Genomic DNA, 17,399 nt, shown 5'->3' with positions numbered 1-17,399 from the left:
TGTTATCCCCAGTGTATGAAACAGTTTGCTCAGAGGGGGCCCAGCCAGGTCAGAGCACACTGTGATCATTGGGCATCCATCAATTCCTTAACTCACTCACTGCCTTTTTACTGAGCATTTCTTTACCACTCTGATTTCCATTCATGGGCATCACAAATAGGACAGCAACAGGATCTGTCCTGGTGGAAAGCTCCTGAATCACTTTGAATCCCTTGGTTCAGGGCCTCCATTTGTATTAGCCTAGCCTCTCATTAATATTTGTTATCTATCTATTTATTTTTGAGGCAGGGTCTCACTGTTTAGCTCTGGCTGATCTGGAACTTGCTATGTAGACCAGTCTGGCCTCAAACTCACAGACACCCACTTGCCTCTGCCTCTTCAGTGCTAAGATTAAAGGTATGCACCACCACTCCCAGTGTCCGCTGTATTAATTAGATCACATCATTGATGTGACATCCTATTTCAGGAAGTTATTGCCTCTCAGGTTTAACTATACTGTTGTCTCAACACATACAATTCATTTCCATAATCTAGGTAGAGGGTTTCAACATTTGATTCTGTTTGGGGTCTAGTTACTTTTCCCATCCCAAGTATGTTCAAGCTTTTAAAATTTCTCCCCCCACTCTGCCCCTGCCTCAGATAGAGTTTTCCCCATGTAGTTTCAGCTGTTCTGGAACTTGCTCTGTAGACCAGGACTCAAACCCACAGAAATCTTCCTGCCTCTGCCTCCCATTAAAGATGTGTACCACCACTACCTGGCTTAACATTTCTTTATCTCGATGTCTTTGTGCAAAATGCTATTGGGTTCTGTTCTTCGTAGAGCATCATCCATGCTTCATCTCAATCCATAAAACTAAAAACGTTTTCACTGAGTGGCACTGAATACCTTATTGGTGACAGTGACCCAATGATCTTTGGCTTTAGTTTTGAGATAGGAGATCTCACTGTGTAGCCTTGCTGGCCTGGAACTCACTGTGTATGTAGACCAGGATGGCCTCCAATTTATAGCAATGCTCCTGCCTATGCTTTCCAAGTGCTGGGATTATAAGCTTGTGCTACCACACCCAGTTTAGTGACCCATTGTTAAACAATCTTGACAACTCTGTCTTAACCTCCAGAGTCACATAATTATAGTATTTGTTTGATTCCTGGGACCCCCTACATGTAGTTACTATGTTTTGTCATGACTATTTTAGTCATGTAATCTCATAAATCTAGATTCAAATACCAGCCGAAAGTGATTTCTAGGCTTTGGAGAAATTACAGCTTCTGAGAGGCAGTTTCTTGTATTGGAGAATTACTGACAGTATTTAGTATGGTGGAATACTTCCTAACATTCTTGAAGCCTTGGGTTGAATCCTTAGGTCACGGCAAAACAAACAAACAAACAAACAAACAAAAAAACCCCAAAAAACTCAAAAGTACTTAGACAGGCATTCCAATTCCACACCTATTTGGTAAGTCACTAAGTGATGAGCCTTTATAAACAAGATGGGTTGGTCTCCCATGTAGCCAGTGTGCAAAGCCACTAATATATATATATAGCTTAGCTCTCACTGGAATAGATTTTATAGACACATAACCCTAACCCTTGGGGGAAATGCCTTTCACAGGTAAGAAAACTAAGATGCAAGTTGGGTTATCTTGTGGGTGTGGTAGCTTACACCTGTAATCTTAGCACTCTGGAGACAGAGGCAGAAGGGTCATCATAGGTTCAAGGCCAGAAAGGAAGAAAGGACGTTGACTATTTAGAATATTTCAATATCCAAGACCATTTTGTATGTCATAATGACACCTATAAGTAGAAGGTTCCACACTTGATCTTGTATGGTTACAGACACAGTGTACATACACTAAAAATATCATATCAAATTATCTTCAGTCTGTGTGTATAAGGTAGATTTGGGTCCCCTTCCTAACAACATCTCATTATTTGTATGTAAATGTTCAAAATCTGAAAAAAATTCTAAATCTAGTCCCAAGCATTTCAGATAGAGGATACTCACCCAAACTGGCTGCCCTGAATAGTATCTTGGCTCACATTCACTCAGTCTTTTGATATCAAGTTGGGTAGTTGCTCCTAGCCTTGGAGAATTTCACTTAAAATGTCAATGGTAGACTGAGGTAATAGCTAGGTCAGTAAAGCCTTTGCCTTACCAAGCATGAGGACTTGGATTTGATTCCCAAAACACATAAAAAAAAAAAAAGAAAGAAAGAAAGAAAGAAAGAAAGAAAAGAAAAGAAAAGAAAAGAAAAGAAAAGAAAAGAAAAGAAAAGAAAAAGCTGGGTGCAGGGAGGTAGAGACAGGAGAATTTCCAGGGTTAACCCACCTGGCAAGCTACAGGCCAGAGAGAGACCCAGTACTCAAGAGGTAGCAAAAGAAAGTGTGCATTGCCTTCCTTATTCAGAGAAGCAATAGTGCTACTCAGTACAGAGGATAAAGATGTGACAGAATGGAACCTCAAGCCAGGCCCTTCCTCAGATCCTCAAACTAATACACAGTCTTATATGCAATGGGAGCGCCTAGGTGTGGTGGCATCTGACTATAATCTCAGAACTAGTGAGTATGAAGTAAGGAGATCTTGAGTTGCCAACTAACCTTGGTTGCTTAGCGAAACCCTATCTCAAAACTGTAGTAACCAGTCTGGTTTTGAATGAATGTGCCAGTTTTCACAGCCCTTAGCAAATAACAGCTGGAATTGTGAGCTGGAATAGGGGGCTGCTAGAAGCAAACATACAAACAGTAGCAGAGAAAAACATAGTCAAGAGGAAAGTGGCATACGTCCCAGAAAAGCAGAGATCCAACCTGCTGGAAAAAAAGAAGTGTCTGGCTACACAGTGTATTGGCCAATACAGCCCAAAGCCCTCAAAATCCCCAAGGGGATGATTGCTTTCCAAATGAGTTGGAATTATGGCTCTGAGTCATTGGCTAAATTAGCTTTCAGGTGCTCTTCAAGGGACTGTGGAATCGTAGGTAATTTCTTTTAGCAAGATTTCTATTCAAAAAACCAATAAAGAGATTCCCCATACTGAATGATGCTTTGGAGCTTCAAGGGATGGATTTCAATAACTTTGAAAAAAGTCTTCTTACTTAGGAAGATTTGCCTGGGAAAGCCTAGGTGTCTGCAAGGAGACTGATTTCTAAATCAGATGATGTAGATTCCAATCACAACCCAGCCTCCAATCACTAGCCTGCCTCATATGTTGGACAAATCCGTTCGCTTCACAAGTGTGCCTGTGTTCTCTCTTCATGACCATTGTTCACCTCAACGGTAGTGTGGGAATCACAATCCCTGCCAGCCATTTCAGTCTCCTGGGGATAAGATAAGATTTGAGAGTGTTGTTGTAAACCATGGAGCATGGTGGAAATGTATGAGCAGGTCTTCAGGTCACGTCCCAAACATTGACTGCGGGGAGATGGACTCCGGATATAGCGGGACAATGTGGCAGCTTCCCAGTTGTTTTAAATGTGTTTGTGAATGTGTATGTGATATCTATACATACCACGTGTATATATGGTGCTAGGACAGAACCTAGAGCTTTTGCGTATGGTGGGCAAGCATTCTACCAGCTGAGCTACATTCCTAGCCCCTGGAAATTCATTTTACCTCATTAAAGGCTTGCTACTTGCTGTCCTGTCTCTTCCATGTGTGCCTGCTGCTTAGCCTTTTACACACCGTGGTGGGTCCCAGCCTAGACTTGTTCAATAAGGAGCTGGGTACCAGCTGCCTGTTTGTACTGTAACACCTGTGCTTTCTTCAGACCCACCTGCCTCCTTGCTTTCTTTCCTATAAGCATCTTCCTAGAGTCTGGCCTGACCTCTTTAACACATGTACCCGTCTCTCTTTTCTGTGGCTCCCTACCTGCTTCTAGCCACACAGCATCAGAATGGGGCTGTGAGAAGTTCCCATTGTCCCTCTGACTTTGGACCAGCTGCTCCCACTCCTCTCAAAGCCCTTCTTGCCTTCTTGGTGTATTAACCCCTTTCATGCTTCAAGGCTAAGAAGAAGGAATTTCTGAAAGCCATCCCTGCCTTGTCCCCACTTCACTCTCTCCTGTATCCCGCTTCTCTCTCCCTCCTGCTTCTTTCATTCCTTCTCTTTCTCTCCCTCCCTTTCTTCTTCCCCTCCATTACTTCCTTTTTTACTCCCTTTCATATGTTATTGGTGGGAGAGGGATATGATAACATCACTATGTAGCTGAGCCTGGCCTCAGCTTCTCCACCCTCTGGCCTCTGCCTCAAGTGTTGGGATTACAGGTGTGCACCACCACACCCAGCTTCCTTCCTTCCCTTTTGTCTAGCTAGCTGTCTTCCTCCTTGATGCTGTCAACTGCTGCCCTTTCCATGCCATTCCACTCCTCATTTTGATTGTGGGCATTGACTGCTCCCTACACAGCTGATTCCTGTTAGTGTCCAATAGGTGTCTCATAGATGCATTGAATTAAACTGCACTAAGAAGGCACCCTGCTGGTTCAGGAAGGCTCTGTGTTGTGCTCCTGACTCAGGGAGCCAGCACTACTGCTGGAGCAGATCTTGTGACATCTCAATTGATTTTGGTGCCACAGGTATATAACAGACAAGACTGGGTATTCTGATAACAAGCCTGTTAAACCAGAAACTGGGAAAATATGGCAGGATGATGGCCATGAATTTGAGGCCTGCAGAGGGCTACACAGTGACATGTGATCTCAAAACAAAACAAAAACAACAGGAAAACAAAACAAAACAAAAAAAAAAAAAAAATGGAAGACGAGAACCTCAACAAGGCTATTCCAAAAGGTGAAAATTATCAGAGAAACCCATTTATTTTATCTAGTGCTCTGACTTTTAGGGACAAGCTTTGAAGTCACCACAAATGCCTAAGAAAAAATCCCATTCAGATTTGTTTGTTTGTTTGTTTTGGGTTTTCTAGACTGGGTTTCTCTGTTTGGCCCTGACTATCCTGGAACTTGCTCTAATAGACCAGGTTGGCCCTTGAACTCACCGCTTGCCTCTGCCTCCCGAGTGCTGGAATTAAAAGGGTATGCCACCACACTTGCCCCTATTCAGATATTTTTGAAACTTCACTTATAGTGAAACAGACTTTTCTCAACCCAGATTCCCTTCAAACTTATGATCCTTCTGCCTTAGTTCTTAGTCTCCTCTCTGATAGAGTATGGACATACTGTACCACCTAAGCCAGCTGAAACTTCATTTTCATTTTTCTATAACCTAACCACATATACCTATGCAAGGCTACACTTGCAACTATGCCTGGGAGCATGGTAAAGAGGATGGGAAGGCTGAGTGTGGAGGCCCAGGGTCCAAGTAGTCAGTATGACTGCTTTTCCTAGCTATGTGACATTGGACATGTTTATGCTCTCTAGCTTTAGTTACCAAAGCTATAAAAATGTGAGATGGTTTAGCGGGTAAAGGTGTTTGCTGTCAAGACTCATGACCTGAATTCAATCTCCAAATCCCACGTGCACATACACACACACACACACACACACACACACACACACACACACACAGATAGATAAATGCAATTAAAACTCTTTAAAAATTATTTCCCTCATTGAATATTTGATAAGACACCTTCTCTCACTGATTTCTTATAAGAATACTTTTGTTTATTTTTGAAAATGCTATTAGTCTTTAAGGTACTTGAAAACTATTTCCCAGCTTTCTTCAGCAGACATAGCCTGTGGTGTGCTTCACATTTACACACTGGTGTTGCTCACATGCATGTATTCAGAAAGGCAGGATACCTGCCCACCCCCCACCCCCACTTCAGTTTCATTTAGAAGCCACTCCCACCTCTCCCCACCCCTGCTAGCAACATTCTTCACAAGATGGAGAACCTCCTCTCTCTTCATCACCTGCCCCACAGTGCAGGGAGGGACAAGTACTGACCTTCAGAAGTTGTGTGAGGAGTCAAGGGTGCAGAATGCTGGTCCCTTTCACCTGTACTGAACCTCCCCCTGAGTTGTGATCTAGAATTGAGTGGGCTCTTTTCTTGACTGATGCTAAACCTCATTTGGGCAGTGGGGTTAGGGCTCCTTTCAGTTATTACTGGAGCCAAAGGAGGCAGCAGGGCAGCAGCATGAGTGATAGAAATGGACAGCAGAGCCACAGAGTAGAGGCAGCAGAGTGAGCTGACCGGTGTGTGGGGAAGTTTGGAGCCCCGCCCTAGTGGGTCTTAGCTTGGGTGCAATACCACCTTTGCAGTTTACTCCCCCTGTCTGGGCTTCAGGGGTCATGTCTGTAAAATGAACCCCATGGTATCTGCATTTCCTTCCAGCTCTGATGAAGGAAGAAAGAGAAGTCATACTTCCCTGCTGAGTAGCTGGCACACTACACCCGATGCCTTAAAGAGTCTGTAGCTCAGTGACTCCATCACACACAGTGAGTCAGGATTATGGAGATAGGCTTCAGAGTGAGATGGGCTGAATTTGCAACTTCATTATCGGTCAGCAATGTGACTTTAAACAAGTCTCTTAAGAACGCCAAGCCTCGGTCTTTTCATTTGTAAAATGGGTCCAGTAATAACAAAAACACTCTTTCAAGCTGGTTCCTGCTCTCTTTTATATGTGATAAACTTTTTAAGTAGTTTACTTCTAGTCTTCAGAAAAGACAGTGAAACTGTGTGTGGTGGCTCACACCTATATCCCAGCATGCAGAGATTAAGATTGGAACACTGAGTAAAGGAAGCCTTGGGTACCAGAGGGGTACCAGAGAGATGGCTCAGTAGTTAAGAGCACTGGCAGCTCACAGTTATCTGTAACTTCATACCAATACACATAAAATAAAGTTGAATAATGAAAAAAAAAAAAAAAGGAAAGGAAGAAGAAAAGAAAACTAAAGAAGAAAAAAACAAAAAGCGGGTTGTGGTGATTTTCAGTACCCAGGAAGCTGAGGCTGGAGAATTGCTTTGAATTCCATGTTAGCCTGGTCTACATAGAAAGAAAAAAGAGAAGGAAGAATGAGAGAAATATCTTAGTAGTAAATGATGGAAATAGAGCAAGAAACAGTGGATATACCAGAGTCAGGCACCCCAGGAACGGTGGATGTATCAGAGTCAGGCACCCAAGGAATGGTGGATGTACCAGAGTCAGGCACCCCAGGAATGGTGGATGTACCAGAGTCAGGCACCCCAGGAATGGTGGATGTACCAGAGTCAGGTACCCCAGGAATGGTGGATGTCCCAGAGTCAGGTACCCCAGAAACGGTGGATGTACCAGAGTCAGGCACCCCAGGAATGGTGGATATACCAGAGTCAGGTACCCCAGGAATGGTGGATATACCAGAGTCAGGTACCCTGGTTGGTTCAGAGTCTTGCACTTGTTTCCTGCGTGTATTTTATTTTTAAGTCATCCCAGCTCTGATAGGAACAGCAAATTCCTTCCATTGTGAGCAGCCTGGGCAGTGTGATGATGTGCAGCATTTACACACCAACCTTCCCAGAAAGTGCCATGAGCAAGGAAATAGGTCTCGGTGTTATGCTCATCCCTTCCCACCAGCTCACTCACCTCTTGCCTTATTTAGGGGCAAGTGGCTCTCTAGACTCCAGAGTCATCCAAAAGTTCCCTGTGGTACCTCTACTTGACTGATGACCTGGAGTCACCCCTATGTGCTCTGGTCTGTCCAGTTGCCACCAAGAGAACCAGGAGATTCTAGACTCAAAGAGGATTAGAGTACCAGAGAAAGCATCCATGAATACAGGTCTCTATGGTGGTGTCCCAGGAGGCTGTGCACAGCACCTGCTCAAAAATGACCATTCCCCATTCCAATTAACACCAGCACTGCTGTGTCCTGCCACCAAAGACTCGGGACCTTGAAGAAAAGCCTCTTGTTCTTCTTGAGCAGAAAACACCAGATCCTTCCATCAGAAAGCTGCCTTTGGGGGGCAGCAACTATGAAGTGGCTCCACAAGAACCTCTGTTCATCCAAGGACCTAGGGCTGGGATGAAGCTCTCGCCTGGTTGCTAGGGTATTTGCTTAGCATGCAGGAAACCCTGGGTACCATCCCTGCCACCACATAAATTTGGTGTGGTAGCCCACACTCAGGCAGTACAAGGAGGATCAGAAATTCAAGGCCACCCTCAGCTACATATCCAATTTAGAGGCCAGCATTCAGATGAGACCCTGTCTTCAAACAACAACAAATTATAAAAATAAAGGATTAGCGTCCACTTGTCCATGGCTTCGTTGTGTAAAAGTTTAGTTTTTCTCAGGGAGATGACTCCAGTTTGCACAAGAAAAGAAGTGACGCAGTCAAGCTAGTCTGTCTTAAGTGAGACTGGATGAAGCGATTTCTGCAGGCACCTCCTGGAGGCATCTCAAGAGGACAGGAGCTGTGGGAGAGAAGCTGGGGACCCTGGAGAGAAAAGATCTTCCTAGTAGAATCAGACATGTTGGGAGTGTGGCTCATGCTACAACCCTTGCTGAGAGTATATGAGGTTTAGTCTCAGCACTGTGGGGGAAAAAGTGGGGGTGGGGTGCACCAGCAAAACTCAGCCTCAGTCAAAACCTACCGAATAGGGTGCTTTCAGCCCTGTTCACCCAAGATGTGTTACCTGCCTGCCGCATTCCCCTACTTGAAATATATTTTTAGAATGTTTTCTTGGGATGCACCTTTGCCAGCTCTTTACAGATAAGCTACAGAAACTCTGCCATATTGCTCCAGAGAAGCATAGAAGGAGGGGAGAGAGAGAGAGAGAGAGAGAGAGAGAGAGAGAGAGAGAGAGAGAGAGAGAGAGAGAGAGAGAGGGAGAGGGAAAAAAGTACCACCTTGCCTGTAATTGAAGGCAGGTTGGGAGCTGTTCTGCTTTGAAACGCACCTTCTTGTGAAATGTTTTATGAAACACTTTCCACAAACGAGTTATGCAACCAGAACAACAGCTTTGATCGTTTTCATCACCAGTGATATATTCATTAGTGTTGGGCTGTTTTCTCCCCTCCCCACAGTGGCTCATGTGACTGTGTCCTGTGGAGGGAGCTAATGAAAAGGACCCCAGCTCTACCGTGCACCTGTCCACAGGGTCCGGTGCAAGTATGCCATAGGCCTGAGCACTGCCTTGCCCATCCCTGGTGATATGTTGCTGGGATGTTTCTAGTGTCTTTTGGTATAAGGAGCAGTGGGGAGGGTTAGGAGACCATGACTTTGAGGTTAGGGGGTATCTGACTATGTATCTTTGTATCTACATCTTAAGCTCTCAGGGCTTCTGTGGGAGAGAAGGTTCCACATCCTGCAGTCTAAGGAAGACACCTGTGAGGCCAGTGAGGGCTTCTACCTCTTCAGGAGGAGCACCTTTCTTCTAGAAGGAGGCTCACTGCTTTCTAAAGTAGTAAAGTCAGGGAGTTCACTTGGATTAGAAAAGATAATCGCTCATGATAGCTTTTTACCTCCCTGGTCACTGCCCAAGACTCATTGCAATACCTTTGCAGAGAGCCGTGGGTGGAGGAGATTGTATACTCTCAAACCTCATCTGCTAGGTGGATAGGATGTTCTGGGCCTGGGCCAGGGCAAGTGCATACTATGGTGGACCCTGTCCTCAGGGGTTAGCTTTCCCAGGTAGAGTCCAGAGAAGTCTTTTACCCAGGTAACCAGAGCTACCAATGAGACCCTGGAGACCATCTTCGTGGTTTCAAGCAGGCTGTGGGTTTAGTTGAGTTTTCACAAGGATGGGGAAAATTGGGTTTTCATCCAATTTGCCTGCGGTTCTCATCTTAGAAGTCAATGGGATCCAATAGAAGTCCCTATCTCATCTCGCAGACCCACAGCCAACACCCAGTTGCCTGGAAATTTTCCAGCCTTTTCCACTGACAGCTGTGAAAAGGGATTTTTTGGGATTAGTGAGGGCTTTATTTATTAATTTCTTAGGTTCCTTAGCCCCTGAGAGTGTCCAAAAAAATCATGCTGGAGGCAGTGCACCAGCTTCCCCATGCCTGCTAATCTAGCTTTAACTTTATTTTCCTTTTTTAAACTGAGGCACACCACAGCTGCACAAAACTGAGATTATAGAAGAGGTGCTCCTATATCCTGTTTGTTTGTTTTTCAAGAAAGGGTTTCTCTTTGTAACCCTGGCTGTCATGGAACTTGCTCTGTATAGACCAGACTGGCCTTGAACTCAGTGATATGCCTGTCTCTGCCTCCTGAGTGTTGGGATTGAAGGTGTGCCATCATGCTTGGCTTTCTGTGTCTTTTTTATTCATTCATTTAGGGCTATCTGCTTTGGGAGTTGCACTCAGCACTTCTCCCCCAAGGGGTGAGGAATTGCTGGAAAATGAATGAATAAAAATATTGGTGAATCAAAACGAGACAAACTAATCTCAGAAGAGTCACCAAGAAACCACAGCCTACACCCTAGGAGGTTTCCACCATCAGGTATTTTGTTTGCTCTACTGGGAGGTGGGAGTGCCCCCTCCTGAAGAGTGTGGGGCATCAGCCTATGAGGCAGATGAAAGGGTGCCTTTTCTTTTATGGTGGTGCTGGTTTCTGAACTTCAGCGTTGCAGGAAGACCTGGCAGCGATCCTAACAGATAGCGCCCAGGTTGGAGGCAAAGCGCATGCTTCCGAGCTCTGTCATGGCTTATCTCTCTCTACCGAGCATAATGAGCCTGGAAAGGAACCCTCCACTTGCCTTTGAGCTGGAACTATGCCAGGCTGCCTGGGGTGGTTCTACCAGTGTGATTTCTCCTCCAGGTTTCCATGTTTTCTCCCTGGCCCCCATCCTCCATCTGCTTCCCCAGCAATGGCAGACAACAGAGAGGTATGACAAGAAGGCTGGCCAAAAGGGCTTTCAGAGAGAGAAGCCTGAAATTTGTTTTGATGGTGGTAGTTTGCAAGAAGTCATTGATAATGTAGTTTTTAAAAACTTGCTATCAAATGTCTCAACATGGCGATTCTTTAGGTCTGTGGATGGAAGCTTTTCTGAGATGGAGGTACCAAGTATGATGGAGAGAGCTAAGGGACAAAGGGAGGGAAATGAGATGGCGGTGCCAATCATGATGGAGGTACCAAGCATGATGGAGAGAGCTAAGGGACAAAGGGAGGGAAACTCTGCAGGCCAATCCATATGCCATGAATTTTGAGTTCTCGGAATCACTCTGTCTGCATAGTGCTACAAACCCATTTCTTTTCCTTTCTCCCATTTGCTTCAAGGTCCCAGAATGATCGCTGTGTGTGGGTGATAGTTTGCAAAGTATGCTTAGAAAAGCTAGATTTTTCCAAATTGTCTGCCAACGGCTTCTCTGCAGTCTCAGTAGTCTGAAATTGGTTTCTGAACTTCAGCATGGTGGACTACTGAGTCTACCATCTGTGTATGTGACTAGGGTTGGGAGGGAGAAAAAATAGGAGCATGTAGCAGATGGGGAAACCAAGTCTCCTATCACTCAAGATCACATAGGAAGTTAGAGTCAGACAGGGTTCAGATGAGAAACAGCATCCACCCTGCTCAGTGTTCGGGGTTTTCCTCACTGCCTCATCTGCTCTACAGAGTAGGTTTTACCTTATTTTAAACAGTAGATGTGTTTATTTTTAAAGATTCGCTTATTGATGCATATGTGTATACGTATGCATGCAAGTGTCTTTGCAGGCCAGAAGGCGGCACCGGGTCCCCTGTAACTGGAGTTATAGGCTACTGTGAGCCCCTGGATGTAGATGCTGGACATCTGGAAGAGCATCAAGTGCTCTTAACCACTGAGTTATCCCTCCAGCCCTGTAATTGTCTTCTAATCAATCAATCAATCAATCAAACTTCAGATTCCCACTATTTAGCCCCTTCCTGTCAGCCAATGAGAATGCCTTCCTTAGTGATCAAAATCCATTTTCCATAGGGATTCAGTGAAGGCTCAGATGTTAATCCCAGCTCATACAATTATTTATCTGTCTTTTGTTCTTGTTTGTTTTGAGGCAGGGTCTCCTAAGTGGCCTAGGCAGTCCTTATACTGGAGATCCTCCTTCCTCATTCTCTAGCAGCAGCATACACCATTTATCAAGCTTATACTCTCAACTTTTTGCTTGGGTTGGTCATACTGCCAGTGTAGACCAAGACAATGGTTTAAGCCAGCATCTGTTTGGTTCAGAGTTTTATCTGTGGTGAGAATAACCAGCTGGTCTATTTTAGAAGGTCCTATCAAAGTCTTTCTTGAGGGGTGGTGTGGATTCTGCATTCCTCGATATATTGTATGTACTCAAAGTCACTTGGCTCCCCTCCCAATGGACTTCCTGAAATTTTGCTAGAATAATTGTTCAAGAGTAGAGGAGGGATGGGCACAAGCGGTACTTCCTGCCTTCCTCAGGGATTCCTGGGAAACTCAGGAGTAGGTGGTTCTTGTGACATGGGAGGGTAGTAAAAACTGAAAAGAACTGGAAGCCACCAAAGGTCACTGCTTGTAGGGAGATTGCCACCCTGTCACCAAAACCATGAGGACCCAGAGGGCCTCAGCAGATGCAGCTTTGCATGGAGAAAGTAGAAAGAAGGATGAAGGGAGGGAGTCCCCTGGCCTACAGTTTCAAGGCTTCCGGGTTTCAGAGATGGGAATCAATATAGAGAAGTAAAGAGCACACTTTGGAGCTCAATTAAAGGATGTCATGTTTTTGCTCTTTTGAGGTAGGGAGTTTTAAAGATACCATTGAGAATCATAGCCCTCTCTAAGGAAATTCTGATACCCCAGTGTGGAGGAAAAGCAAAGAATTTGCAAACATTTACTCTAGTAAGCTTTTATTTTTTCGTTTGTTTGTTAGGTTTGGTGTATACCCAGGCTGAGTTCGAATATGATCCTCCAGCCTAACCCTTCCAATGGCTGTGATCACAGTGCATGAACTACACACATGGCCATTGCAGTTTATTTTCTGGTTTGAGTTTTGTGTTGTTTTGTTTTTGTAGTGTGTGTTTGTTTGTAACAGGGTCACGATATCCTCTGAGCTATCCTTCAATCACAGCAGCCATTGTTGTCATCAGAACAACTGAGACTGTTTCTAGGAGACCCACATAGGAGGGGTTGAGGAGGGTCATTAGACCCTCACCTGAGATTCCTGTCATGCCCTCTGTAACTTCTGGCCTGTTTGTTGTATGTATTTCTGGCCCTATTGTGTGTGTACAGACCACAGACAATACTCTATGCAGAGGTGAGGAAGCCATCATTGTTGCTGGGTAGACTTTCCAATATCACTGCTCTGGGGTCCCCCAATGCTCCTGTATATGCCCCTTCTCATACTCTGTAAGTGAGCCTAAAAAACTCACTGAGTTCCCAGAGTACACTTTGGTGGAATCATGCTTTGGTTTGTCCTTGGAGCCTTATAAGGAGAGGACAGACTGTATTTATATCTCCTCAAGGCAACAATTCTTTTAATTAAGTCTATCTCCTACGTGTATGTCTGTGTGAGGGTGTCAGGTCTTGGAGTTACAGACAGATGTGAGCTGCCATGTGGATGCTGGGATTGAACCCAGGTCCTTTGGAAGGGCAGTCAGTGTTCTTAACCATTGAGCCGTCTTCTCAGCCCCAAAACTTATAAGCTCCGAAACTCACTATGTAGCTAAGACTGGCCTTAAACTCATGGTAGGCCTCCTGCCTCAGCCTCCTAAGCCCTGGCATCTCAGGAACACACCACCATTCCCGCCTTAGTTTTCTTGTTAGAAAATTTTACATTCAGAGAGAGAGAGAGATTGTGTGTGTGTGTGTGTGTGTGTGTGTGTGTGTGTGTGTGTGTGTGTGTGCATGTGTCATGGCATACATATGGAGGTCAGGTCATCAGGCTTGGTAGCAAGTGCTTTACCCACTAAAGATCATCATATCTAAAGGGTGAACAGACCTAAGTTCCTTTTTCTTTCTAGAAGTCACTATGCTATCCTGGTTTTTCTCATTCATTCCAAGGAGGAAAAGTACTGTGTGTTGGCACAACACCAGCAGGGTGGTGGTGGTGGTACACTGATCTACCTGGCAGACTGGTCCTGTAGAGTCTTCTTGGGACCCATCCATCCCTTCAGCCCAGGGCTACCCCCTTCCTCTCCAGACTTGTCACTCATCTCCTGCTCTAGTCTTCACAGTTCTGTTTCTGTCTGCTGGTGAGTTCCAGCACTCACCTTTTCCTTCCACCTCTATTTCAGATTAAGACAGAGGATCTGGGTGACTCTCTACAGCAGACCCTTTCCCACAGGCCATGCCACCTGAGCCAAGGGCCTACCATGATGCCTGGAAACCAAATGTCTGGGGTAGGTGCCAGCCCATGCCACGGACACTGCTGTGCTTACTAGGTTGGTGAGTCTGTTCCAGCCCCTCGACAAAATGCTGGCTCTCTATACTTGGCATGCTGTGAATTCATCCAAGGAGTCCCCATTGCAAGCAAAGGAGGCCTGGAAGTGGGTTTGTGGGGTTTTCAAAAACAGTCCTTACCGAAGTGAGGCCTGGTGAGGGACACAGAGGGGCATGTCACTGCTTTCATAGTACCAAAAGCCAGTTTTGACAAAAACAAAGGATCCAATAGCTGTGCTGCTAGTGCAACACTGAGGGCCTCCGGTGATGGACATTGGATAAGCAGTGGCAGATCCTCTATGACTGCAGGGGGCACTCTGCCTCCTTTAAGATTATATGACAAAACCAAACAGGAGAGAAGGGCTAGCTGGAGTCTGCACAGCAGTGAGCCTCGGCAGGTAGGGTAGAAGCCTCCAGGGGATCTTGTATGTAGTTCACTGGGGGAAGAAAGATCTATCTTCCGAGCCATTCTTGTGACTGGCATATGACACTTCCTTCATTTAATGAAGTTTGTCAAGTGTGTATGCATAGGCCCCTGGTCATGGGGTCTGGAGCCCCCCAGATGCTGGAATCACCATTTCTATATCTTGAGGTGGTGAGAGAAACTCAAGAGTGAATGACTTTCTGTTTAATTAAAAAAAAAAAAAAAAAGAAAGAAAAAAAAAGTAGCCTAGGGCAGAGCTTGGTGGTGCATGCCTTTAATCCCAGTACTTAGGAGGCAGAGGCAGATGGATCTATGCGAATTCAGTGCTAGCCTGAACTATATGGAAAGCTCCAGGCCAGCTAGAATTGCATAATAAGAGATCCTGCCTCAAAACAAAACAACAACAAAGCTAGGCATGGTGGTGTATGCCTGTAACCCCAGTGCTTGCCAAGCAGAAGTGGGAGGGATTCTACAAATTCAGGGACCCCCTGGGCTGCACAGTGAGTTTGCAGCACTCCTTGCTAGAGTGAGACCTAGCCTCAAATAAAATAACAACATAAATAACTAATAGTTTTGCCCCATTCCCTAGTGCCTTCTAGAAAGACTCAGGTACAGGAAATAATTAAAGAGTGGTTTTGAGCATATTCAAGTGACATGATAGTTTAAGAAGATGGACAGTTGGTATTGCTGCCACTTCTAGGATAAGCCTCTGCCACATGGGTAATACCCACTTACTTCTGGTCCTCACGACATCTACAACTGGGAGTCAGGACACAGACAAATGAAAGCATAAGAACAGAGTTAAGTAACTATGCTTCAGGGACTGCTTGGTGGATTGCAGGAGCAACAACAACATTAAATAGGCTAGCTACTGTGCTCCATGTGTTGGGGACACATGGCAACATGGAACAAGGACACTGCCCACAACTTCCCAGAGTTTGCAATCCCAGGGCTATAGGTCAGTAGGCTTCAGGTCCCCTGGCTGTAGGCTGTAGGTTGTGTAACATCTGTTCCTCTCCCCACCTGTAGGACATGGCTTCTCTCCATCCACTCCAACAGCTTGTGCTGGTCCCTGGCCACTTACAGTCGGTATCCCAGTTTCTGCTTTCCCAGACCCCACCTGGGCAGCAAGGTAAGCACCCTGGGCTTTGTGCAGTCATTGCCTGAGTCTAGAAAAGGCTGTTGCTGCTTACTGGGCATGGTGTTGGGGGTGGGCAGAGAAGTTGCTCACTCCTCCAGGGGCTGGGAATAGCTCTCAGCTGATAGAAAGCTTGCCTAGCATGCAGGATGCTCTGGGTTTGATCCCCAGCAGTATATAAAACCAGACACAGTGACAACTTTAATCCCAGTGCACATGTAAGTAGGGACAGGAGGCTGATCCTTGGCTACACAGCAAGTTGGAGTCAGCCCAGGCTATATGAAATCCTGTCTGAAAAAGATCAGCTTTTCTACCTGGGACCTAGGAAGGGGTCTGGGGGGAGGGGCGGGGGCATGGGGACTCCAGATTACATCTTCCCTGTTTCTCCTTCCTACCCTGGCTCTTGCTGGGACCTCATTTTCTTAGGAACTGTCTAAAGGCTAGGACTGGTGGGCACGGGGCTGGAGGTGACACAAGGAAGCAGAAGCTCCCTGGGATTCTTTGGAAGGCTGGCTTTCATTGAGCCTTTTCCCTCCCTTTGGCTATGATTCTGTCTGGATGGAACAGCAGTGCCTCCCACAGGCTGTAGAAAATAGGTCTGGTTGTCTTTGGCAGGGAAATTACTCCCAAGCCTTGAGCAAACACATCAGAGCATTAATAACACTAAGTATCATTGCTTAACATGCCTGGGAGTCTGTTGAGTTGTTTTCCTGGCTTATTCCTCAGAGTAAACTTGTGCTATAGATAGCCCTATTGAATGCTGGTGACCTACTAGAAAGTTCCAGAATAGTCTAAGGTCTATGTTCTAGATGATCACTATGTACTGCATGTCTTTCCATTCATCTCTGCCAAGCAGGGCTAAAAATGTTATTGAAAGTATGAGCTCTCCATAGCTCATACTCTAGAGGAGAGTTTGGAAGTTCAGGTAGGTGTACCCCCACTACAGGTACCTGCTTAAGACATGGGCCCCATGCTTAGCTTGCAATGTGTCTCAGAATAGCACTAGGATGGATGGAAACACATCTGAGTGTTTATTCTGGCTAACTAGCACCCATCATACTCCTGGATTAGGATAGAGAAGACAAGCATTGGTTCAGTTCATTTCTGGAAGACTCCAAGTGATGTGAACATAGCCCATAGAATGCACAAGTGTTGGCATATTATTGGATGGAGGGGACAGAAAAACAGGCTAAATTTTGAAGTCAGAGAAATTCTTTAAGAAAGTAAAATACTGGGGACTGGAGAGATGGTTCAGTGCTTTAAGAGCATTGGCTGCTCTTCCAGAGGTCCTGAGTTCAATTCCCAGCAACCACATGGTGGCTCACAACCATCTGTAATGAGATCTGGCATCCTCTTCTGGCTTGCAGGCATACATGCAAGCAGAATACTGTATACATAATAAATAAAATAAGTTTTTTAATAAAAGAAAAAAATAGTGGCTGTGTTTCTTTAGAAAACTTGTGTAATCTCTACAAGTTTGTTTCCTCTTCTATAAGTATACCGTAAAGCTCTGAATCACAAGGTTATTGATAGGTACTTGGTTTGTTCATGTGACAAGCCTCTGTTCATTGCACAGAACATAGTGTAAGCAAAATTAA

General features: G+C 45.2%; 1 protein-coding gene across 2 annotated transcripts in view; it reads left to right on the top strand.

The window, feature by feature from the left end:
• Positions 1-17,399, top strand: part of Pou2f3 (POU class 2 homeobox 3) — an 80,804-nt gene that overhangs the window by 46,425 nt on the left and 16,980 nt on the right. For both annotated transcript variants that reach the window (XM_051197201.1, XM_051197202.1), the window contains 2 exons: positions 14,095-14,199; positions 15,693-15,795. In XM_051197201.1, coding sequence (XP_051053158.1) covers positions 14,173-14,199; positions 15,693-15,795 — 130 coding nt within the window. In that variant the 5' untranslated portion in view covers positions 14,095-14,172. The remainder of the gene's footprint in view (positions 1-14,094; positions 14,200-15,692; positions 15,796-17,399) is intronic.

This window comes from Phodopus roborovskii, unplaced genomic scaffold, assembly GCF_943737965.1.
Source record: "Phodopus roborovskii unplaced genomic scaffold, PHOROB, whole genome shotgun sequence".
Taxonomy (NCBI): Eukaryota; Metazoa; Chordata; class Mammalia; order Rodentia; family Cricetidae; genus Phodopus; species Phodopus roborovskii.
The sequence above is the reverse complement of the archived record's forward strand: the minus strand, read 5'-3'. Positions and strand labels throughout refer to the sequence as shown.